Here is a 25,085-nt window from a genome sequence, read left to right as displayed (position 1 = left end):
AATGCTCCCCACTCAAGACAACGCGACAGCTCTTTTCTCGTGGCTGATGAGAAGATAGAAAGACACGGCAGAAGTGACACGAGAGAGTCGGAATTTCTCAGTCTGCATGCGTTGCGCGACTTCTCTCTGAAGCGGAAAGGCTTTGAAAGCTTTCTTGGGCGCAGTTGCCGGTGGTCTCTCTCTTCGCAAGGCCGCGCGCGGTTGTGCTGCAAAGAGTCTGACTCGCCACTTCAAAGTTAAACGATGAACACGCGGGCGTTTAACACCACGAGAATGCAAACAGGAGAGCAGGCGCCCCACGGAGACCCCGCGGACATCCAACCCATAGACGCGTAGTGTGTGTGTGTGGGGGGGCGAGACAGCAGAAAGCGCTGCACGAAACGCCGGCTTGTTGTCGTTGAGGGGCGTCGAAACGTCGTCTGAGACACAGCACAATCCGTGCACGGGCGTCGCCCGAGCCGTCGCATCTTGAGGGAAGAGCGAGACCCTGGAGTATCTCTCTACACACAGGAGAGACGCCCTCCGTCTCGGACGATGACAACCTGAGCCGCCGTTGGCGCGCACCCCTCTGCCTGCTCGAGTCCAAGAACGGGGACGAAAACCAGTGCGACAGAGACTTGTGGACTGCCGGCGTTTCTCTTCTCAGAATCCGCCGCGCAGGCAGCTTGCTCTGTCTCTCTCGGAGAAGAGCTGGAATCGCGGGGTTTGACGCGCAACTTCTCCATCCTTTCGGAAAAAAGCCGACGAAAGGCCGCTTCCCAGCAGCCGCCTTCCCACGAGGCCGGGGAACTGAGAGAAAGAGCGGGAGGAACGTAGAGAACGTAGGCGCACCAGCCTGCGTCGCCGAGAGGATTCGGCGCGTGACTCCCGCCTTCTGAGAGACATTCGCCTGAGTCGGGATTCGCCTCCTGCCTTCCTTTTCCAAACGTTTTATTTTGACCCTGATTCTCTACAGAGTCGGTGTCTTCTCGGCGGTCTCGCCTCGTCCACCGATCCAGCGTGAGGACGGCGTCCACAACGCCCCCCATAAGCACAGACAGCCATTCTTCAACGTTCTCGCCCACTGTCTCCTTCCTGTCTCCTTCGTCTTTTTCATCTGTCTCGCCGCCGTTGATTTTGCCTCTGCGGGTGTCTCTCTCGCTCTCTGTTGCCATGTTCTCTTCTTCCTTGTCACCACTGGGCCCCTTGTCGCCGCTTGCCTCCCTGGAGCTTTGCGAGTCAAGACAGAACGACTGCCTCGAAACTTTCCTCGCCGCCGTGACAACGGCCGCTGCCCAGGTCGCCCCGAGATACCCAGAAGAACGGGCATCCGTCTCCGTTTCCCGCGTGCAGTGTGGGGAGTCGTCTCCGCCTTCTAAAAGAGCTGAGAACTTCACTTCGACGTTCCAGTGTCCAGGCGCCTTCGTCTCGCTCGGTGGCTCGCCGGACTTGTCAGCTCGACTCTCCACGTCGTCGGCTGCGCCCGATCTCGTCGATGCCTCGACTGTCTTCGTCCATCTGCCTCCCGCCCTGCCGCCCGAGACCCAGAGACTCCAGGCCTCCCTGGGGCGGTCTTTCGTCCTCTCCCCTTTTGCTGCATTTACGATTCCGCGATCACCTGTTGCCGCCTCGTCGCAGTCTTGCGCGCTGTCTGTGCACCGCTGCCGCGAAGAAACAAATGGGCCCGCGCCGGCCTGTCTCCGCGGGAGTTGGTCGCGTCTCCAGAGCCCCGCCGGCGTCCCTTCTCCGGCCCCAGAAAACTCGCGCGCTGCCCCGCGAACGCCGAGCGCCCAGAGCGAGACGTGCCCGCCACCCTGTACCGAAACAACCTGGGCAGGCACCACGAGCGTCGTCGCCCCTACGCAGCGGCTGCAAAACACGTTGGACGGAAGAGAAGAGGGAGAAGGCAAACGAGGGGAGCAAGACGGCGAGGAAGAGGACGGGAGAGACGAGAGGACAAACCCAGAGGACGCAGGCGCAGCCAAAGGGTTTACGTCCTGCGAAGAACACAGAGCGCACGCGGGTGTCTCGGGCGAGACGTGCGTCCCGTCTTCCTTCTCGCCTCCGCCTCGAACGTGCCGCTGCCTCGTCGTTTGCTCCTCGTCTCTTTCCGCAGATCGCGAGAACTGCGGGTCGAGGAGGCCTTCAAGCTGGGAGCGAACGCCCGCGAGCAGCGACGAGATGGCGGAAGACGCGAGACTCCTGAGGTCGGACCGTCGCGCTAGAGCCGATCCAGTCGTTTTGTCGCGCTTCTGCCCAGGGCCAGCTTCAGTTTGCGGTTCTGCGGCCTCTCTCGCGCGCTCGCCTTCCTCTCCTTCGTTCTTTCGTCCGGAAAGAGAAGCGCGACGGCGGCTCTCCACCAGACCTCGCGAGACTTGCGTCGCCTCCCTCAAGCTCGAAAAGGCAAACACCAAAGGCGGGGGCGCTGGCAACGGGGATGTCAAATGCTCCCAGTCTCCACTCTGTCGCTCGCTCCCTCGTTTCTGCTCCACGCTCGCTAGCTCCTCGTCGCTCTCGCTATCGTCTTCTCCCTCGTCGCCCGCCTCCTGCGGCTTCCCAGGTTCCGCCCCGGCGAGTCGGGCAGTGTGCAGAAGGTTCCGAGCCGCTGCGGCGACTTCCAGAGCGAGATCGAGGCCTTCCCGAGACGGCAGGCGCTCGTCGATGTCCGCGTTCACGCCTCCTGTCTCTAGCTCTTCTTTCGTCTCATCTTTCGTCGCATCGTCTGGTGATGTCTTGGACCACTCTGCCTTATGACGCGTCTCTGCGCGTACCGCAACTTCGCCTGCTCGCGTTCTGTCCCGGTCGAAAGCCACAGGCGAGTCAGGCGACTCGGAGGCGCCCACAGGCACTGAACACGCAGAGGAAAGCGGCAGAAGACCTGAGTGCGGAAGATGTCCACACACGCCTCCAAGAAGGATTTCAGAGTACGGCAGAGAGGTCGACGCGACGCAGCGAACGCGCGGTGACGCTGGAGACGTCGGGCCAGTCACTGAAGGCGCACGCCGGGCTGAAGGCGTGGAAGATGAGTGGCGGGCGGTGGAGGGGGAGGAAACGGCCAGTGGGCGTTGAGGTCCATCCCTCCCTGGCCCCCGCTGAGATTCGCAGCACAAAGTCGAAGCGTTTCGCGTTTCGTCCCCCGCGTCGCCCATTTCCGTGTCTCGGTAGACCTCCCAGAGGTGCTCGTGACGGGTGTACGTGGCAGCCTGGCACAAAGTGCTGGCGAGAGAAAACGAACAGCCAGGCGTGCGCGTTTCTCTTTCCTGCGGTCTCGCTTTGTGCCTCTCGCGGCCCGCGTCGCAGTCGCCTGCTTCCAACTCCTCGCGCTGGCGCCTCTCGCCCAGCGAAGGATCCGCCGTTCTCAGCGGCGGAGGCATCGTCGGGAGGACAGTGAGCGGCGGTACCCACAAGTTCAGAGAGCGCGTCGCAAAGGGCTCTTTAAACCTCCGGCTCGCCTCAGGCAGGAAGAAGGACGGAGAGAAAAAGAACCGCCCTTCCCTTGTTTCCCCGCCCTCGCCCGCGAGCAGTGAAGGCGCGCCAGGAGACAGACGCTGTCCCCTTTCGCTCTCGTCGTTTCGCGCGCCTTCGTCGAGTTCCAGCGCGAGACGAAGCAAAGGAACCGTCTCCTGACCTCGCGAGACAGGCACAGCGGGGACGCAGAGAGTCGTGACTGGAAAAGGATGACCTGCCGAGCCTTGCAGCGCCAGCAGAACCTCCTCGACAAGCCTGCGGGCGTCCAACAGCTCTCCTGAAAAACTGCCAGCCGCAGAGGAAGGCGACGAAGGAGAAGACGTAGGATATGGATCCGAAGGTGTGGAAACACACGCGGTTCCGCAAGTTCGCACTCCCGTGAGTTCTTCGAGTTCGTCTCTGGTTCCTTCTCGCCCAGGCTGGCGAGCGAGCGAAGGGCAAAGCGTCGCTGAATCTCCGGTCGGGGTTTCAGACAGGCAGGAGTACGTCTCCGAAGGATTCCCCAGGAGTGGCGAGAACGCAACGCAAAGCAGGTGAGCAACAGGCAGCACCTTTCCCGGGTTCGCTGTCGCCTTTCTCTCCGGCAGCGTCTTTCCTGTGTCCTCGTGGCGACACGCGTCCCACCCCAGAGGCTCTGCTCCCAGCAGATCGCGAAGACTTCCGACAATGAGGGAAGGCAGGACTCTCGCGGCCGCGTTCTCGTCAGCTGGCGCGGTTGCTTCGACCGCGCAGGTGTCCTTCGCCTTCCTGACGCCGCGCAGGCGTCTTCCCCGCCCACTCTCCGGATCGCCGCTTCCCTCTTGTTCTTCCTGCAGGAAGCCGTCGGACGCTTCGCTTCCGCATGCACTGTTTCCACTCTTCTCCAAAAAAGACGACGTTCCCACCTGAGAAGACCAGCGGACGCGGGGCAGGCTGCTCACCGTGCAGTCGCCGTGACGCGTCGCGCCGTTCCTCACGGCAGGCTCTGCCGTCTTTGCGTCTTCGCCGAGAACCAGAACTGCATGCAAAAGGACGCGCTGGCCGCTGCGCTCCGCTGTGACGCGATACCTGACAGGCCTTCTCTCTCCGGCGTCGACAGCTATCGTCCCCTGGGCCTCGTTCCGAGGATGGGGCGCGGGCTGCCGCGTCGCCCGCTGCTCGCCACGGAGACCGTCCGGCGGAGACTGGGGGAGACAGGGCCCTTGGAGGGAGGCACGTGCAGACGAAGAGGCGGCTGCGTGTCGCGAAGAAAGCGAGGCGAGCTGAGCAGCCGCGCGCGTGTACCGACAGCTCCAGCGTGCGAGGCGTTGCGGAGACGCGGCAGAGAGATAGAACTTGAGGGCAGTCAGATCTTCCAGAAAGGCACACGCCGGACACGAAGACCCCGAGGCGAAGCCGGGGCGACAGGCGCAGGGAGGAAGGCCATTCCTGCCGGAATCACGTGAGAGCGGCCACCGTTCTGTCTCCGTTAAGACGCTTCCTTTTGCACCTGGAGCGCCACCTTCAAACGTCTCCGCGTGGCTGTTGCGATCTCCGCGCTCTCCTTTGTCGTCTTCAGCGGAGTCTGTGCTCTCCCCATCTTTCTCCTCTCTGCGCGCTTTGTCGGCTGCGAGTTTGGCTGCTTCGGCTGCTGCCCGAGCAGGCAACGCAAAGGCGTTCTGCCTTTGTCGTGGTCTCTCTTCGCGTTCCAGCGCAGAGCCCCCGTCGAAGCCGTTCTCGCTCGCCACGCTCTCTTGCGCTTGGGCTCCGACCGAGTCGGCCGAGCTTCGCCCTCGCTTGGCTGCTCTTTGCCACGTCTGTGCTTGGAGAAGAAGGACAGGCGCGAAGGCGTCGGGGGAGTGGACGACGAGTCTCCAGCGGTCGATGAGGAGGGCGTCCTCGAAAAGGGGACAATCCACCACGACCGTTTCGTATTCTCCACCTGGCGAGAAGACAGAAAAAAGGAAAAGGAGGGGGTCACGCGACAAAACCCGGAAACCGCGTGCGCCGCTCCAACGAAAGCCCCTAGGTGCGTGTGTCTCGAGAAGGCGTCCCCGGGTGTCTCCTGTCGGTTTTTCTTGCAGGCTCTGGGCGTCGTGAACAGCCGCCGCTTCCGCGGCCTCGAACCTACCTTCTCCACACGAGTGGAAGCCGAACTCCTTTTCCATTTTGCCAAAGGACTTGGCCAGAGCTCCAATCGTCTCTCCGAGATGTTGGGCGTTCAGCCCCCACGCGGCAGTCTTGACGAGCACGGCGTCGAGGCCCCAGGCTGCCATCTCGTGCAGCAGCGGGCTCTGGGCGCGGTGCCATAGGAAGAAGAAAGGCTGCAGCTGCAGGCGCCTGCAGCTGCGAAAACGAGAGAACAGAGACAGAGAAAGGCCAGGAACGGGGCTGGGAACTGCCTTCGCGGAAAGACGCAAGGCGCACATTCGACGCGCAGACGAACGCAGCGCCTACAAACGATTCCTCCCCGTCCATCCTGTGGGGATTCACGTGTTCTCGCCCCCTTCTCCTCTGCGATGTAGTCTTTGCTCGTTTCACCTTTCTTCTCGCACGCAAAGCTCGGGTTCGTCGAACGATTCTCCGAAACGTGACGCGCCCTCGAAGGCGGCCTCTCCAAACCGTAAAAAGCCCCTGCTTTCTCGCCCCTCGTCGATGGTCTTGCGCTTTCGGCCCTTTCTGCTGCGCGTGTCCCTAAGGTCTCTGGCGTCTCCTCTTCCCCGCCTTCTCTGCCTTTTTGCTTCCAACCGTTTCAGAACCGAAAACACCTTCTACCTACACATTCTCGACGCGCTGCCTCTGATAATCCGAGAGAATCGCGCCAGCGCTGACGGCCGTGACCGCTGGAAAGCGAGTCTGCATGCAAGGCAAAAGCGAAACCAAGAAGAAAGTCTCAGACTAGCCGAGTCGAAAAAACAAAGAGAGCAGTCACCTGCCAGGCATCGAATGCACCTGAGGGAGAACGTCCTCACTCGTGTCCTCAAAAGCAGCCTTTCCTCCGTACATATACAAACACATAGAGAAATCAAGAGAGAGAGACAAAGACGGAGCTGAGAGCAAGATCCCTCCGAGAAGATCTACTGGCACCTAGAGAAATATACCACAATCAATCTAGATATCGATCTGAATCGATCTGAATCGATCCAAACAGAGACATTTCCCTCTGCTTGCATGTATATATACATATATACATACATATATATATATATATGTATATGTATATATATGTATATATATATATATATATATATGTACATGTATATATGTATGTATATATATGTATATTTAATTGGTGAGTCGCCGACTCCTGGAAGTTTTTGTCTCGTGAGTTGTCTTCACCTTAACATCTTGGAGGAGGGCGAAGAGGTCTTCGACTTCGTCGCCTTGGGTGGCTTCGTAGCCGACGCTGTCAGTAGCGATGGGTTTGCCGTCTATCGTACGAACGACTAGAGGGACGTGCATGCAGCGGGCAATATCTGCCACGAGCTCCGCCCCCACAGACTGGTACATGAAGCTGTCGGCTTCGATGACGGCGGCAGGAGGCCTCAGATAGGCCACGCCCCGCAGTCTGTGCCCGAGCGCGAGAGCAAAGCGAATCGAGTAGACGCTGTCTTTTCCCCCGCTGACCAGCGCCACAAAGTCTTGGCCGTGCACGCCAGAGACAGGAGACGAAGACAGAAAAGAAGCAGTTGAAACAGAAGCCTCCGGGTAGGGAGATGAAGCCTCGGGGGAAGGAGATGCCATCGTAGGAACGTTGTGTGAAGAACAGGAAAAAAGGCAAATAAAAGAGACTGGCAAGTGTCTTCGTCGAGACTCGAAACGGGTCGCAGGACGCAGCTGAACACAGGCACGCGTTGGCCCCTGCAGCCTCCGTCCAACCCTCGAAGAGCGTCCGCGCCGAAAGAGAGGACGAAACAATCAGACTCTGAAGAATCGAGCAGCAGAGCGATACAGGCTCCGAAGGCATTTGAAAGGGGAGGAAAACGAAACAGAAAAAGGTGAACGAGTAAGGACGAGAAGAAAGACGGGCCAAAGAGGAAGAAGAAGAAGAAAAAAGATGTAAACGAGATGAAGCAGGAAGGCCAGCGTTACCAAAGCGCGAACAGCGCGAAATCGGTTAGATTCCGCAGCTCTTTTCCTCTCGGGCAGTGTCCAGATACCGCAGTGGTGTTTCTCTCGACACTCTAGAAAAAGAGGAAACGGCACGTATTCCTATAACAGCCAGTGCTTTAAAGAGGGAGGTGGGTTGAAGGCGAAAACGGCCGTCGCGAATATTCGTCGCGAATTATCGGACTCGCGTTGCCGACACCCGACAACCCATCATTGTCAGCCCCGTCTCTCGCCAGGGCCATCTTTCTTGCGCGATGAGGTTGAGGGACAACTCATAAAAAGGGGAAGGTTCAAAAGAAGTTTTAGACAAAGGAAATGCCGTGGTTTCCCCTCTCCGCTGGAAGGCGTTCGTCTCCTTGGCGAGGCAGCGACTCCGGTGTACCTGGAGTCTCTGTGGCTTCTCACTCCAAATGTCGCGGAAAACGGCGAAAGGTTCCCCGTATTTGGGCGCGGAAAAAAGCCTTTTCCCCTGAACAAAGAACCAATTCAGTGGTCAATTGACCGCGGGGAAAATACTCCAGAGAAGGCTTGGTTGCATGCATCAGAAATGCCCAGCTGCATGCGCGATGGAAGGCGCCCTGTTGCATGCTCGAAGACGGCAGGAGTGCCGCGCTTTTGTGCCGCTGCTGTTGCCGTTTTCTTTCTTTCACAAACAGGTTTCAAAAGCGAGACGGAAGGAAAAAAAGATTTTTTTGAAAAAAGAGGACCGAGGAGGCATCGTGGTCACCCCCGAGGCCGCGTGCCTCGCCGCGTTCTAGGCTGTCTAGGCGCGACTGAGAGAGTCTAGCACCCCGACAAAATTCTGTCCACGTACAGACACACATCGGCCAACATTTACAAATCTGCATGCATGGAGTCATCGTCCCCACGCAAAAAAACGGTGCGTACGACTGTAGCTCGTTGTCCCTTTGCCGTCCCAAGGCCGAAAGAAAGATGGATGCAGACAAACGCATATCTCTGTTTACTGACATATATATATATATATATATATATATATATACATATATATATATACATATGCCAATATGCATATATATGTATGCATGCATGCAAATATATAAGCATATTTAACCATCACTAACCATCACTAGAGAGACGTGGAGAGAATGGAAGGCATCGATACACGTAGACATAACGGGGAGAGATGCAGACTTTTGAACTGACAGATGCAGATACGAGCGGGTCTCCCGGCAATCGACAGGAAAGAAACCGAGAGCGAACGACAGTTGATGGCAGCACAGAGAGACAAAGAGAATGCCACGACTGAAGGAGAGCCTCTCAGACGGGGAGTGTCTGCTGAGTCGATGGCTGCGCGCTTGCCCTTTCAATCGTTTCGTTCACTGATGATGCTTTTTTCCCGGAAGAAAACCACACTTTTTCTGTCTTCATATACTGCTTCCGAATCCACAAGAAACTGTCTTGGAAATCCAAGGCCATTGAGGCGACCAGGGAACTGTCCAGGCGTCCCTGCGCCGTGCGTTTCGTCAACTCGTATGTCCCAGAAAGGCAAAGATCTGCGTTGCATGCATCGTCGCGTCGGTGTGGAGGCGCAGTGGTGCTCGAGGCCAATCGTGACGGCGAAGAAAAGCGGCCAGGATGCCCCAAGCGTCTGCCTTCTCGGTTCCCGGGAAAGATATACACCCAAATACCCGTATTTGTATCTCTCCCTACACGTATAAATATACGTACAGATGAGTACATACGTATGTTTATTAATCTATGAACGCGAGGTGTTTACCTGCACGAAGCAGGTGTTGTGTGTAGGTTTTAACAGACATGCATGCGCGTAAAATGCATGCGCGGGTACGCAGCTGTTCTAAGCAGACAGAGCGATGAACAGCGACCGCTGAGACACTTCACAGCTATCGAGAGGACTCCGAAATTCGAGCAAGCCGGGATTTTTCTGGGTTGCTTTCTGACGCTGAACAGGGGCGCCCGCAGGGTCGGCAGCAAGGAACAACCAACCCGTCTGTGCAGAACCGAACAGTGGAAATGCTTGGCGAACAGCGAGAAAAGACGGGAGAGAGAAGCCACAGGAGCGGGAGGGAATGAGAGACACTGGCGAGGCAAGGCGGCAACGACTTGTTTCATTTCAACAATGGAAAGGCAACGAAGCAAGAGAGGAGTTTGCCAAGTAAAAATGAAAAACGTTTTCGTTCGGGGACGCGCCAACGAAAACAAAACTATTTCGTCCGGTACACTGCATCGCTTCTGTTTTCACAAATCTCTTCACCTCTTATCTCGCGTTTCCAACCACACGATTCTCTCCGGCCTGCTCATCCCTGAAAGTTCTTTTGCTCTCTTTTTTCTTCTCCTCACTACTACCGAGTACGGTGGGAGAACTGTTTGCTGTCTCTACGTCTCTGTCTCCCTCTTCGCCTTCTCTCGCGTCGGTTTTTTCACGGATAGTCGCTCAAAACCGCGTGCGGCCGAGGATCCCAAAAATCTATGAGCTCCGACTGGTCTCTTAGCTGCATGCTCCTTGCTTTCTTCTCGTTACTCAGCCCCACCATCCGCCTCTCTTTCAGACCTCTTCGCCTCTGTGGTGCCCAACCCTTCCATTCGCGTTCCTTTCGAGTGTCTACGGAGACTCGCTTCCTCTCGTTTTCTGTTTTGCTTCAGCTCTCCTTACACTCCAATCCACAGCCGCGTTCCCCTTTCTTCTCCCCTTCTTCGCCTCAATGCACATGCAACAGACGAAATCTGCATGCATCCGCTACTCCCCTTCTCCACGGCAGTCTTCTACACGCCTCCCGAGACCCGACACGAAACACTTTCCACGTGCACTCACATCAACGTGCTTACACCTATGTTCCTATATATATATATATGCATATAGATTTAGAAGTACGCTACAATCTACGTTTCATGCACATGCTCCACCACCACAGAAATATCTACATATATAATATATATATATATATATATATATATATCTAGAGAGATATATATAGATACATACGTATAGACGTAGATAGACATCGGGCAGATGGATGCGTCAGTATGTGGGCCCTGACGCTGTACTGGACTATTTGCTTGCATGTCCAAAAAACATGTGGAAATCAGAGTGGCGTCTCCACTTGTGGGGGGGGGGGGGGGATGATACGCCCAACTTGCGTAAGGTGTAGAATGCACAGAGCTCGAAGGACCACGCATGTTTACCTACTCGTCGCACAAATCGGGATCTCGAAAAGGCCCGCAAGCACCGCTGGAAGCTCGAGCGAAACAGCTTTCGAGGGGACGTCGAAACGCGAAAAAGTGGAACTGTCTGACTCGCTACAAACGAGAAGAGGGTAGAGTGGAGCACCCCGCGACGAGAAAAACGAAGGAAAAAAGGTCTACAGACGCATTGCTCCTTACCTCGAGTCACGAGAATGCGAGCGTAAACGCCCGCCCTTGTTTTTTTTTCGCTGCTAAAAAAGTTGGATGCTCTTCGTTTTCCCCCTTAAAGGAGCTGTCCCTCCTTCCTCAATCAACCTCTCGACCTCATCCCGTCTCCTTTTTGCATGTAGATACATACGGATATATGCATTCACTTACATTCTCACGTAGATGCAAATGTATACTTTTATAGATTTGGAGAGGCAGATTCGTGGAGATGAGCACGGACACACTCCGTTGTAGGATAAGCCGACCTAGATGAGCGCTGAAAACACCCTCTCGAGGATTTCCGTTCTCTCTTCTCCCGAAAGCATGTTTCGAGGAAAAAGCACAAAACTCCAAAGGAGAAGTGAGAAGAGCGCCTCTCTGGTAAACCAGCACACAGACGTCTCCAGGTACGCACGCGCCGCGGTTGCTACGCGCGGACACATAAACGGGGATGTACCTGTAAACCAGCGACGAGTCGCCCAGGGACAGGCAACGGAGACAAAAAGGGGAAAGGAAACTCTGGGGATGGAACACCCGGCGGTCGCGCTTAGAGGCAACCTACGAGCGACAGCTCGAGAAAACAGAAGAATGGGAAAAGATCCAGGAAGGCGCTGCATCGGACGACCGGAAACAGAGAAAAACAGAAAAGGAGGAAGACAGCAACAAAGAAACACAGTACAGAGAAAAGCCCGACAACAGAGAAAGCTTAAATCACGAGGAAGAGGAGGAAGCGCAACGCGGGCGGCAGAGAACACGGAAGGAGAATTGAAAATACATGGAGAGAACCCGAAAGATGAAGCCGCGGCATGCAGCGGCCAACGCACTTTCCCCCCTCTGACTCTTGCACACAAATAAAGAGATCGAGATACAGCAACGACGAACGACAGAGAAACGAAAACGCGCCCCGTCTGTCTCTAGGGACACAACGTGCCTTCACGGAAATATTCGTTTAGTAGTTCTTGCTGCATTAACATCTGTTTTTGTCACACCATTCTCCACGCATGAAAGCATTTACCTACTCACATACAAATATGCATCGATATAGAAATGAAGATTTGTACGTAAATCACGATACGAAGATGGAAGAGGCCAGTGAGGTGGGGATTTGCCTGACAGCCAAGCATCCACCAGCGAAGAGTCGCCTGTTTTCTCTGCCTCACCACATTCCCCCGTCTCTGTCTTTCTCCCTCTCGCCATTCTCCCACTTTTCTCTGGCTAAGAAGATTCCACGCCGACGACACGGCCTCGTTTTTTCTAGATGTTTTTTCTTTAGCGAGCCCGCACCTTCGGTTCCTGTGTGTTCTTCAATGGCCTCCTCCACACACGCACTCGCCTCGTTTCCTTCTTGTCTGCTCGACTTGCGTCTCTCCAAGACTGCCGACTCCTGGCCAGTGCACCCCCTCGATCATGGATTCTCTCCGGCAAAACTTGAAAAACCCTCCGTTGAGATCGTTCCAGCGCACCCCCCCTGACGCAGGTGGTCAGAGTCTTCGACGGGAAAAAGTTACCGCTGTCTCCCTTGCAGCCCCTCCGCCAAAAGCATCTGTCCTCCGTTCTGCTGTCGCGTTGCGCACCTTTCCATTCGACAAAAAATACGATTAACGGCTCGCCGGGGGGAGAGGTGTTGTGGTCCACAGAAAGACCCGTTTCACCCTCGTTCCCTTCTCTCAACCGCTTGTGACTTCCTCTTGAAAAGAAGAGCGCGCATGCGGCCTCTCTGTCTCCTGTCTCTCGCGTGCATCCGCGCGAAGCTTCCATACCCGAGCTCGCGGCGTCTCTCCTTTTTTCGAGACACAAGAAAACGTTCCTGACCCTCCCACGCCTGCCACCCGGAAAGTCTACTCATACAGAGTGCAAGGTCGCGTTATTCTTTTCTTCGCTGAGAAGGGAAGCAAACTGACCCCGCGACTCCTCGAGCGCTCACGCCCCCTCACGCGCCGGTAACCTTCACGGGCGGCGCCGGCGACGAGGCGGAACCGCTAGTTGGGCTCGAAAACCTCTGGAGACGCTTGGCCAGCTTCTCCTCTTCAGTCGTCACACCAAAGCGCTCGGCCCGTTTGCGCTTCTTGTCTTCCTGCGAGGAGACACGAAGCGAGAAATGAAAACCCGGGAGTGGAAACGAGAAGGGAGAAACGAAGAGCAACACGGAAAACGACGGAAGGAAGCGGCCCAACGGCAAGTAGAAAGTGCAAACAGACCGCGCAGAAGGAGCAGACAGACCCCGTGCTCAAGTTCTACCACCGCAATTAAGATCCCCTACAGACGAGACCTCGTTTCTGTACTGACACGAGTATATTTATATACGTCCATATGTATCTGTATCTCCCTCAATATATCTATACATGTATGAACAGGTGTATATATATTTGTATATGCGTTTTTGAACAGTTACACAAAGAGGCAACTGTCCATCCACATACCTGTCTCTCAGTCTCTCTATGCCGAAAAACGTACGACAAAAAAAGATAAAACGACGGACGCATGCATGCAAACCTGCTGCAAACAGCCTGACGCCAGGTCTAGGACGTCTCCTAGGCCTCGGACAGCTACGTACGGCGTACGTACACCCGAGAGAGGCACGGGCGCGCTTCTTACCTCACTGACAATGCCGAACCGTTCGGCCCGCTTTCTTCTTCTCTCTTCTTCCAGTTTGTCCACCGGCTGCAGGCAAGTGACAAGACAGAGAGACGGACAGATGAAGCCGGCGGAGGTTTCCCATCAATCCTGTACATGCCGCATGTATACGTGCACGCACATACAGACCCATAAACACAAAACCCCATGCCGATAAACCAACCCAGATATATATATATATATACCAGTGCATGCATGCGACTATGGACAGGCACACAGAGCGACAAATGTCGGCGTATGAAGAACACCGAAACGTCTGCTGTTCGTTTCCAGTCCTTTCTCGGATCCCTCCTTATACAGAGATGGAGTGTAGCACGACTGCCCTTGCCCCTACATGGGCACAGAAAGGGGCATCCTATCTTCTACAACGATTATGCAACCTAGAAAGGCAGTAAGCAAGCGCTCTTCCCCGTATTCCTTCTCACCAGACTCTCGATGCTACTGGTCTTCGCTGCTGGAGCGCTCCCGAAGCGCTCAGCTCTCAAGCGCTTCTTCTCTTCTTCGAGTTCAGGGACGGAGAGGCCGAAGCGCCGTGCACGGTCGAGCTTCTTCTCGTCGTCCGTCTTAGTGCCTGTCACACAAGGTGAACCGCAAGCATCTCAATAACAAAACGTCGAGTTTGCACACGCATTCAGACCTGCAATCAAACACCCCTCGACACGGCCACCGACCACCCTCACAGAGCGGCCTAGGAAGGCTCGCATCTCCACGCCACGTCTCACCGCTCCGTAAATAAATATATATATATATATATATATATATGTACGGCTCATGACTATGTGCATGTCCATACGTATATATATATATATATATGTGGAAGGTGTCTGCGTAATAGCTGTGTCCCTGAGGCGGCTCCGCGGCGAAAGAAGAACGAGATTTGAAAACATCTCCAGAACTCACCAAACTTGGCTTTCCGAAGAGCCCGGCGTTCTTCCTCCGTCATCGATTGCGCTGAGAATCGCGGCAAGAGAAGAGACAGCGGCTTGCGTGTGTTCACGTCTTTTCAGGAAAGACAGAAAAAAGCTGCTACAGAAACCGGAATGTCTGCTGCCCCACAGGGCGCAGGCACACATCCGTGTTTTCCAACTGTCTCTCGCCTCCTGTCCAGGTGAAGGATTTTTTGTCCGTTTGCCTCTGTGTCCTGGCCCACTCACGGATGCCAGCTTCTAGCTTCGAATCTGTACTCTCCAGGCACCTTTCCTCTACACAGTCTCTCTCATCCTTTCCACCAAGGCCTCATCCCGCTCTCTCCTTGCTTTATCGCCCACTCCTGTGCCTCCCTTTTCTCTCTGTAACCTCCGTCTTCTCTTCCTCTTTTGCCTCTTCTCTTCCTGTCCGCATGGTTTCCTTCTCTCCTCTCCTTCTCTCCCGTCTTACTGATTTTGATCGCTGCGGAAGCTCGCGACTGCGCTGCGGCCTTCTCGGCGGCGCCTGTCCCTGCAGGCAGCGTGAAGGCGGGGGACTTGGCCGAACTCGCCGAAGAGTCCAGATTGAGCGCAGGCGAGCCTGTCTCCGCAGGAAGGCCCTCGAGGAAGGCGCCTTCTTTGGCCGCGAAGGACGCGTCGAGTTCGAGCTCGCCGGCGGCATGCGCATCCGCCTCAAGGAGAGGCGCGGAGGAAAGCAGAGAGGACTCAGCCAGGGTGTCCTTCTCCGCGGAAGCGTCCGCCTGGAGCAACCGGTCAACCAAATCGGTCTGAAGAAACCAGGGAAAAAACACCGTCACAGTCTGCTAAACACACTGCGCACCGCGATACACATACACACGGGACTTGAGGCAGCGAGGCAGGTACGGAGTGATGGAGCGAAAGAGAGAGATAGACATAGACAGATAGAGTTGGAGAGAAGGAGAGAGAGATAGCGAGATATAGGTGGAGATGGAAAGAGAGAGATATCGGTATAGAAAAAGATAGAGAGGTAAAGATAGAGAGATACAGGCAGTAGGTGAGATGGATAGATAGACGTGTAGACGACTGCTGATGTTTACAAACGCCTTCCCTCTGCTCTGTCGAGGGAAACTGAACGTGGCGCCATCTCAGCGACTTCTCTTGTCTTTCTTACGCCCGACAGCCGGCCTCTCCAAATCTTTCGCGCGAGACTACCGCATACGTGCATGTATTTACAAATGCATGCACATATACGCATATACCGGTCATAATAACTGTACAACCCTATATCTATCTATCTATCTATCTATCTATCTATATATATATATATATATATATATATATGCATTTATGGGCGTCGAGAGAAAGAGGACGAGGGAAAGGGTTTTCACGGGGCGACGAATGCAGGAGAGAAGTACCTTTTTTCCTGTGGTAGGCAGTCCTCTCTGGCTGAGGAGATCCTTGAGTTCCGGCACCTTCATCGACGCATAGGCCGCGGCGCCTGGCTGGGTCGCCGCGCTTCCTTCTGCGCTTGTCGGCATGGCGAGAAAGAGAGAAAAAGACAGGCGGAAGAAGAGCGAAAAGGAGAGGCGGAAGAAGAGAGGAAAGGACAGGCGGGAAAGAGGAGACGAGGCAGGCGGCTTTCTGTGGAGCGAAAGAACGAGGAAACGCCGTGAAGAAGACACACGGCGCAGGAGAGAAGCCGAAACGGCGACTTTTCGACACACGAGGAGAGGCGCGCGACTTCGTTCAGGGAGAACGAAAGAAGAAGAGAGGAAAAGAGGAAAGAGAGAGGAGGGCCTTTATGGAACACAGTGGGGAGGGAAGGTGCGAAGACACTCGGCGAGACGCACAAAAAGGAGAGAAAACTGGAAAACTCGAAAGACGAGCCAGCACAGAAGTCGAAAGGGAGAAGAGGAGACACTGGACATAGGGAAATCGACAGACGTTCAAGGGAAACATGAGATGACGCTTTCGTCTCTCTAGTCTCTTTCTTTCTCTCGCACACGCACCAGCCTGTTTGTTTCCTCGTCGCCGCACGGAAGGACCAAAGGACAGAGACTGGCTCGGCACACGCGAGGGAAGGAGAGAAAGGAAAAATGGAAACGGATCCCGCTCACAAAAAACACACAGAAGCACCAGACAGAGCCTTGTGTGCTAGTTCGTGTCTCTCGGCTTCGCGCTTTTGGGGTGAGACGGTCTTTCAGCTACAGAAACGTGCACCAACGCATTGAAAGCGATTCATGCGCGGCATCCACACCGTGCAGGTTGGGTTGCTTGTTCTCTCGCTCGAAAGAAAAAAGACTTCTTTTGCTGGCTTTGTGTACGAGAAATCACCACGAAACTCTTCCGGTGTCACCAGTCTCGCGCGACGTCACGGACCGCACAGAAGCCCAGGAGAGCCGAGAGATCAATTGCCAGAAAAGTCGGGAAAGGTAGCAAAAAGTCGGAGCAATGTATTCTTGAAAGACACGGCAATGCACGTTTTTTCCTCCAGAAAAAGTTCTTATTCGCAGTGGGAAACACCTTTTCCGCCTGGCACGCCGTCCCCTCCCGCCGGCCTATATTCTGAAAGAGACACAAACAGCGTCTGTGCATGTGACGTGGCGCTTTGACTCGTGCAGGTCTCGCGTTTCCTTTGGAGCTTCTTTGCAGTTGCCAAGACGAGGGGAGAAGAGCATTGCCGCGAAAGATCGCTTTCTCCACATACTCACCGAAGGTTGAGGACACATCCCCTCTAACATCAAGGGAAAATTCCCTACGTTCGCTGCCACAGACTTCATTCTCCGCAGGTACGTGGAACACGTTCACACTGTGGTCTCGCAGACTCACAAAAAACATCCAGAAAGATGCACGAGATGCACAGAGCGTTCCTATTTGCCAATGCCAATTCGTACATAAATAACTAATATATATATATGTACAGATAGAGATAAACAGAGATATGCGGAGTGTATGCACTCGAGCCCCCCCCCTCCCCTTGCACATCTGCGGTACGCATGTGCACATCCGTATGTAGCGGTGCCTGGATCATATACATATGACTATCTATGTATATAGCTATCTAGATCTCTACCTGCATCGTTCTATGTGCATACACATCCGTATAGATTCATATATGCGTCAATGTAAAGGTGAGTCGAAGTGTCGCGTGCAAACTCGGAAGCGGAAAAGTGTTGGGAAAAGTACGTCGCAGAGCGGTAGAGTTGCTGTTTTCTGTTCCTCGAGGCCCGAGGCTCGCATCGTGCCGCCGACTGCATGCACAGCCTCTTGCATGCGTGGAGTCTGGTGTCTGCGTGTGTCTTGTTCTCCTCTTTAAAATGTGTGGAGTACGCCAACCGATGTGTGCGCGATCGGCTCCTTTCTGCCTACTTTTCCGTGAAGCGTTCGTGTCCAGCGCCGGGAACTCTCAACGTTTTTGTCAAACCGCGCACCAACGAATCTCCCCGTTGCTCGAGGTTTACGCGCAGATTCGCTTCCTCGCAATTCAGCCGGCGACACCCCCCGCTCCAGCCCCGTTTCTCCGGCCTGTCCACGAGTCTCCGGAAAACGCCAGGAGGCTCAGTGGGAGCGCTCGCCCCACGATTCTTGGCTTCTCGTGGAACATCGGAAGACAAAGCTCCTGTAACGACCTTTTCGTCTTTTTCTGCCTCAGCCGACCAGCAGCGTAGCCTCGGCGTCACGAAATCACCTTTGGTTTCGATGCAGTCACACGCTGGGCTGAGATTCTAAAAAACGCTCAAGGCGGTTCCCCGGAAAACCATCGACCGCTGCAAACCTACGGAACGCTACGCAGCTCGCCATGACTCCAGAAACCCAGATATCTACATGAGCGCATCTCCACACATCGCGAGGAACCACCGTACACTCGATTCTATTTTCATTCACTCATGTGCATATGTATATCTATATATATATATATATATATATAGATATATATAGATATAGATATGCATATATGAATATATATATATATATATATATATATAAGCATGTAGACGGCTGTCGATGCATACATATATATACATACAAAAACACGCTTGGATTTGTGAGCCTTTCCGAGAGTGTGGAAAAAAATTCTTTTCTCATCCGCGCGGCTGCAAAGAGCCGACAAGTTGCTCGAAAATGAGAAACATAATTCCGTTCTGCAAACACGCCCGCTGGAGATGCACCAAGTAGCCGCCAAAGAGCGAAGGAAAACCTTCCTTGCGGAGCATGAACTGCAAGCAGAGAAAAGCGCATGCATCCTCACACGGGCAAAAGTTCGCCTGTCCAACACGCGACAAAGAACTTGTCTTTACTCCCTTCTTCCTTCTGTAGAGAGCCTTTTGACAAGAAACTTCGTTTTCTCCTCCCCTCTTTCCTCTTCAGAGACACCGCTTTTCTGCTTCGATGCTTGCCGGAGTCTCGCTCCTCGAGAATTCCAACTTCACTCTGCGCGAGAATCCCAATTTGTGCATACACGGACAAAAAATGATGCATGCACCTTCTACTCACACAGCTACGTCGACAGAGGAAAAACAGTTCTGGAGGTCGACAGAGGCGATCGAAAAAAGCAGAATAAATATGTATCTATATCGATGTGCTAATATATGTGGCAGGCATATGACTACATGAAGATAGATAGCGATAGAGATAAACATCTTGAACAAATTGCAGTGCTGCCTTGAAGAGCCTCTTCTGTGCAGATACAGGAAATCGTACGTAAGCAATTTGAAGGAAATTTTTTCCGCTGTACGGCGTGTTGGCGACTTGCTGCCTGGCGCGCAGAACCTGAGAGGAGTGTGCAACGCATGCAGTGTGGGAAAATCTTCGCTCGCTTTGGTCTCTAGCGCTTCCATGCGTTCTCGCAAGGGCCGCAGAACGGAAAGCGCCGGTTAGGCAAATCAAGGACACACACAGCTTCACAGACGCCCAGAGGCGAGGACAGGAGCATGTGTCGACATCCGCGCACCTGTGCACGCCCGTGTGTACCTGAACAGCAGACAAAACCTATTTTTTAACCTGCGTGATTCCTACACGCAAACATCTACATATACGCATATATATATGAGATCTGCATGAAAAAGGAATACATGTGTGTCTGTGTGTGTGGGCGCAGGCGAGAATTGGTGTGCATGCAGTCCAGAGGAACAGCGACGAAAACAGAACCTGAGAGCGCCTTTTGCATTTCCACCTCACCTGGAGAGGGTACGTTGCAGTGATGGCGATGCACTTGGAGACAGCACCCCACACAAAGGGTTTAACGCCGTAGTGGAACGGCCGGTCCTCGTCCTTGTCTCTGCACGGGCGGCCAATAGGGGGTAAGGCAGAGGGGGAAAAAAGAATGCCACAGAGCGAGTCTGCGGGCTGCATGCGAGTCTCGACTTAAATGCGCATGCGTCCGCGAAAAAGTACAAACCAAAGTAACCCGTCTGTACACGTGTCAGGTGCCAGAGAGGCCTTGCTCGTTTCCCGTGCACGGTCAACCCCCAGGCATCTCGACTTGCACACCCGTGCACATGTACATCGGTATCCACGTACGGGTAGGACATGCACGCAAGTGTAAAAGCATGCACGCATGCACAGACGCATGTGGGAAGGAACTTGTGCAGAACCAGCCTTGCCTGTACGTCACGCATGGTCCCATAACTGCATGCGAACAGCCCCGAACAAAACCAACACACACACCATAGATAGACAAATCAATAGTAGATAGACAATCAATCAACAGATAGATAGATAAATTGATCGATGCGGCCGAAAAGGTACACATGTATATAGGTGTATGTATGTATATACAACCTGTCTTGTCCACTTCGTGTGAGGCGCGGCTCGTGGAGTGAACCGGAGCCGAGAGTCCTTTGTTGTGCCTGTTCCGCAGGTCTGGTCTCTGCCTGTAGTGACAGGGATGAAGGGTCAGATTTCCGAGGTTCCCACGCCCTTGCGGGGCGTTCTGAATTTGCCTTTCAAGTTTTCTTGAACCTGAAAAGACCGACGACACCGGCGAAGAGGAGGCATTTGTGCATGCACGACTTGCCTGTCTTTCTGCTCTGCACGCTTCTTCATCTCCTCGTAAACGAGGATTTGCACGGCTGCATGCGGCACCAGCATCACGGCAGGCCCCAGGCCTGCGTAGAGTGCCGAGAAACCTCCACTGCGGCGGATGCTCAGCAGGCAGTCGACGGGGTTTCTGTAGTGGGGCCATTCCGCTCTTCCCTGAACAGAAGAAAGCAAAAGAGACAGCGCCACGCCAACTGACCTCGCTCGGAGACACCAAAAACAACTCTCTTCCATTCCTCAACTGCGTTCTGCGGTCTCCCTTCTCCCGAGTTCTCTCCTGTTTCTTCACACCCTTTTCTGCTTCTCCCGCCCTGCGCCCTCTTCGCTCTTCTTCTCTGCCTCCTCGCGGGGGATTCTCCTCGCCGGCGCCTCTTTCTGTGACCGGCATTCCTCTCTTTCTCCTTCCCCCTTCTTCTTCCCTCGCTTTCTCCGTCTTCTTCCCCCTTGTCCTTCCGTCGCTTTCTCTGCTGTTTCTTCCCTCGCTTTCTCTGCGCCTCACTGTCTCTTCAGTCGCACCAGCGTTTCGTAGGCCTGCATCTCCATGCGGGCCTTCACCAGCCATAGGGGGTGAGTGATGACTGTCGAGAAAAAGCCGGCAACGACGCTGGCAGCCTGAGCGCATGTCCACACACGGCGCACGAGGAAACGTAAACGCTGGAAGGCGGAGCTCGGTGCATGCAACCCCCCTCGAGCAGTCTGTACAGTGGACACGGCCCTTCCAGGGGCGAAGTGAATTGCTGCTTCGGACTCAAAGGCCACGCAGTCGACACCCAGACACGCACACGCAAGGTCTCCACATGGCGCGGAAAAGAAGCAAACTGACAGGCGCACGGACACCGTAGAGCCACGGACGGTCACTGCGCCGAGAAGTGATTTGAAGAAGCCAGGGAAACGAGCGGGAAACAAAGGCGAGACCGAAATCGGATCAAGCGTCTCTGGGACCGCTCTCGCGCATGCGCGCCACAGACGGGCGATTTTGAGGGCGAGGCGAACGCGACGCAGAGGCCAGAAAAAAGACAAGCTCCACGAAAAAGAAGCGAACGAGTGCAAGGGGAAATAAAAACCGCCTCTGACGGACATCGTGCTCTGCTCTGACTGGGGAGACCAAGAAACCGACCCCCCCCCCCCCCCCAGAAGACCCTGCTCCAGCTTACAAGATTTGCGCGGAACGCGACATTGTCCATCTCTGATTCACCCGAAGACGGCTTTTCGTCTTGGAGCCTTGACGCCGGATCCCCTTGCCTATCCTGAGTTGCCTCGCTCGCCGCGCTCCGTGTATCGGCCGCGTTCTTTCTCGTTTCCTTCCCTTGATCATTGTCGTGTTTTGAGTCGAGAGGAGCAGACGCGACTCTGCCTCCTCGCTGTCTCGCCCTTTCTTCACGCGCATGGATTTCGCCCTCTTCCTTCTTGTCATGGCGCCGCCACAAAGGACTCCTCACGAACACGTTTTCCGCGTCTGCTTGTCTTTCTGCTCCCGAGGCGTCCTGGGGGCCAGGCGCATGCAGCGTGGCAGCTGAAGCCGCTCCGGCTACAGCCGAGACTGTCGGGTTACTGGCAGAAACAGAAGGCGACGCAGAAACCGAAGAAGAGGACGCCGACGGCGACAGGAGCGGAGACGGCGCGGGTGAGAGTGAGGCGAGTTGGTATCTCCACACATCGAAGCTGGAAACAGAAGGACAGAACTGCGGAGCGCTCGTTTTCACACACAGCTTCCTGCCTTTCTTGGAGGCATGCCCACGGTACGCTTCAGGCACGCAGAGAGCCCTCCTTTCTTTCCGTATCTCGGACACAGCCCGTCTAGCAGCTATTTGCAGAGCGCCTGTCTAGCTCGAGGAAGAAAGAGTCTCCCTTTTGCACCCTTCTCGCCGCCACTGCTTTCGCCACCAGCGTCCGTCGAGGCGCCCTTTCCTGGCCATCGCTTTCTGCGGTTTTTCGCGATCCGCCTGCTCGAAGACTGCCTTCCGTATCTTTCTGCGACTTGTGCGCTTGCGTGTTTTGCGCGCCCTCGCTCAGACCAGCCTCTCACAGATATCGGAAGATGCCCCAGGAGAGACCAGACGCCGCAGCCGTGGCCGAGACGCCTTTCCACAGGCCGCGACACCCTTCGAGCCTCCAAATTTCGCGGAAAGCGTGCGCGGAGGAGGAGTAAGTGGGAATCGCTCCGGCGGTGACGGCCGAGACTGGCGCGGGGACAGGCATGCGCAGAAAAGGCCGGAAGTTCGGGCTCGTGGAGGGGCGCCGCGCGAGAAATCGTGAAGGCACCAGGCGGCACTACGACGCACATGAATACAGCTACGCGCAGAGAGAAACAGTGAGGGGGAGAAAAACGGAGAGAGAGAGGAGAAAACAAAGAGACGGAGGAAGCGATGTGGCACAAGGAGAGACGAGAGCGGCAGAAACGGAGAGCGACGCAGAACAAGAGCGTGTGCCGACTGCCGTGGCTTACCACCTGTTTGTTTCGCTTCAGCGAGGATGTCCCCGCTTGGGTCCGGAACAGCTGTATTTGTGGGCAGAACACACGCCACGCATGCAACGCTCGTTGCGTATCTGTGCTCACCTTGGAGTCTCGTTTTGATCAGGTCGAGCGGATGCAGTACGCAGCAGGTCACAACGGCTGCCACGCAAGAAGCAAGGGCGCTTGTGTCTGCTCCGACTCGCTTTTTTTCCCCCTTTGGTTTCTCGGTTTTTGGCGGGGTCGACCGCACGCGGGAGTCGCCTTCTGCCCCCGTGGCGCATTCGCTTGCTTCCTCATCCCCCCCAGCTCCTGGGCTGCAAGCAGCCGGCGCTTGCGCGGCCAGCGAAAACACAAGAGCGGAAACGGGAGAGGCCGCAAAAGAAGCACAAGACGAAGAAAAAGACAGAGAACGGAAAGACGGCTGGAGCTGTTCTGAGGGAAGGGGAGACGGACGGTGCGGCGGCGAGTGACAGAGCGCCGGGGGCGACTGCGAGGAAAGAAATACGGAGGACAAAGGGCTTGCGAGGTGATCTGAATGAGACCGTGAGCGTCGAGGTAAAGCCTGGGGAAAGAGAGACGACGACGACGAGCCTGCACACGCGGCGGCAAACGAAGATGGTCGGGAGGAAGAAGCGGAAGACTGAGGACTGGATTGTCCAGAGGCGCGAAGAGAACAAAGGAAGCAGAGAGGGCAAAGCGTGTGTAGACTTGCGGCCTGATCAGAAGAGACCAGATGAACAGGTGGAACGGAGTGGGAACGTGACGATGAAGACGGGGCAGGGCAGCTCGGGCCGGGCCGAGGCGAATCTGATGTCAAGGAACCTTTCATCATGGATGCACGCAACGTGCGTGAGAGAAACGGGACGTTTCCCGCTGAAAAGCCAAAAGTGTCGATCGGAGGACTGGGCACTGGTTGAGGATGGTTTTCCTCTGCGGAACGCAGCATAATGGTACACAGCTTGACAACAACTTGACGCGTTTCCTTCGGGGTGTACATACACCGGATCGAATGTGGACATTTAGGGCAAAACGGGAAACGGTCATGTTCTGCTGGACGCAAATCCAACAAGGAAGCCGCTCCCGTTTACCAAAGGGAAACCGAGAGGCGCCGTCTCCAAAAACGCAACAATGGGCGGGGACGAAACGACCCGAAAAAAGAGGTGACTAACAAGATGGATACGAGAGTAAGCCGGCGAAGCAACGTCCGGGGACAAGGCGTAGACAAGAAGTCAAGGGAAAGGCCGAGCCTCTTGAAAAGCAGGAGGATGACGCAGTGTCCCCCCAAGACCAGAAGACACTGCAAACGAGACGGAAAAGGGAGTCCAGCTGTCCACCGCGCGAACCGCTTTGAAAGCAGAAGGGAACTCCACGAGTCTTTACATTCTGCGCCTTGTTTGCGGATCTTGAGTTCCAAGCTCCGGATGACACATCTTCGGGGTTTTCGGTCGCTAAACGTCTTTGCGAGCGGTCGCGAAGAATCAGCTGTTTGGAGCGGTGCTCTCTTTTCTTCCGAAAAAGGCTCTTCTCCGTGTCAGGGATCGTCCACGCGCACATGCAGCAGAAGCATCGCTCAGCGGGTTGTGCAGCGGCGGACACGGGAACAAGAAAGAAAAGTAAGCCTCCAAAAAACCGGGTGTGTTCCGTGGATTTTTCCCGGAGAAAGCTCCATTCTCCGGTATTTGTCACTTTGGCCCATTTTCTCCTCTGTTTGAGGCTTTATCGTCCGCCAGAAATGGGAACGAACGCCAAAACGAGGCTGACCGCGCTACCTGCGTACTGTGTCAAATTCAGAGGCCATCACGAATATATACAAGTTTATGCAGGACTGGAAGCACGCATGCACACGAATACACAGAGCATTTGGGTCTCCATAAATGGAGAGATATATCTTTTTGTGCAGTTTAAAACACAGCTTTTATTTACATAAATATATGTATGTGCATCAGATGAGCAAGACGACCGACCACTCGCATGCACACTGGCTTGGTTGTAATGAAGGCCGTTCGAATTGCGGTCATGCAGCAAACAATCGAAAATCAGTTGCTGTTTCTGAGAGCCCGCTCCTTCCGTCGTTCCCACTTCCAGCACTTACTTCTTTTCGAGGCGAAAATTTCCCGTCCCCTTCTTTTCTCCTGTAGAGGAAGGCGACGGAAGTGAAGATCGCGTTTGGACTGTAGAACCTGCAG

At 54.8% G+C, this 25,085-nt stretch overlaps 3 protein-coding genes across 3 annotated transcripts; all 3 read right to left on the bottom strand.

Moving 5' to 3' along the window:
- Positions 1–500: 500 nt before the first annotated feature.
- On the bottom strand, positions 501–7,149 carry NCLIV_022060 (conserved hypothetical protein; the record flags this gene model as incomplete). Its single annotated transcript, XM_003882400.1, has 4 exons — positions 501–5,347; positions 5,537–5,751; positions 6,185–6,261; positions 6,745–7,149. The coding sequence occupies 4 exons, from the start codon at positions 7,147–7,149 to the stop codon at positions 501–503; spliced, it is 5,544 nt and encodes a 1,847-aa protein (XP_003882449.1).
- A 5,665-nt stretch (positions 7,150–12,814) lies between these two features.
- NCLIV_022050 (putative mitochondrial carrier domain-containing protein) lies at positions 12,815–15,943 on the bottom strand (the record flags this gene model as incomplete). Its single annotated transcript, XM_003882399.1, has 6 exons — positions 12,815–12,958; positions 13,480–13,545; positions 13,944–14,089; positions 14,419–14,469; positions 14,896–15,211; positions 15,821–15,943. 6 exons carry the CDS (start codon positions 15,941–15,943, stop codon positions 12,815–12,817), a joined length of 846 nt encoding a protein of 281 aa, XP_003882448.1.
- Positions 15,944–18,487: 2,544 nt separating this feature from the next.
- NCLIV_022040 (putative mitochondrial carrier domain-containing protein) lies at positions 18,488–22,643 on the bottom strand (the record flags this gene model as incomplete). Its single annotated transcript, XM_003882398.1, has 6 exons — positions 18,488–18,622; positions 19,584–19,616; positions 20,367–20,600; positions 20,961–21,056; positions 21,599–21,995; positions 22,471–22,643. 6 exons carry the CDS (start codon positions 22,641–22,643, stop codon positions 18,488–18,490), a joined length of 1,068 nt encoding a protein of 355 aa, XP_003882447.1.
- Between the last annotated feature and the right edge of the window lie 2,442 nt (positions 22,644–25,085).

The sequence above is a fragment of the Neospora caninum genome, chromosome VIIa (assembly GCF_000208865.1).
Source record: "Neospora caninum Liverpool complete genome, chromosome VIIa".
In the NCBI taxonomy this organism is placed as follows: Eukaryota; Apicomplexa; class Conoidasida; order Eucoccidiorida; family Sarcocystidae; genus Neospora; species Neospora caninum.
Note: the sequence above shows the minus strand (reverse complement) of the source record. Positions and strands in the feature narration are given on the sequence as shown.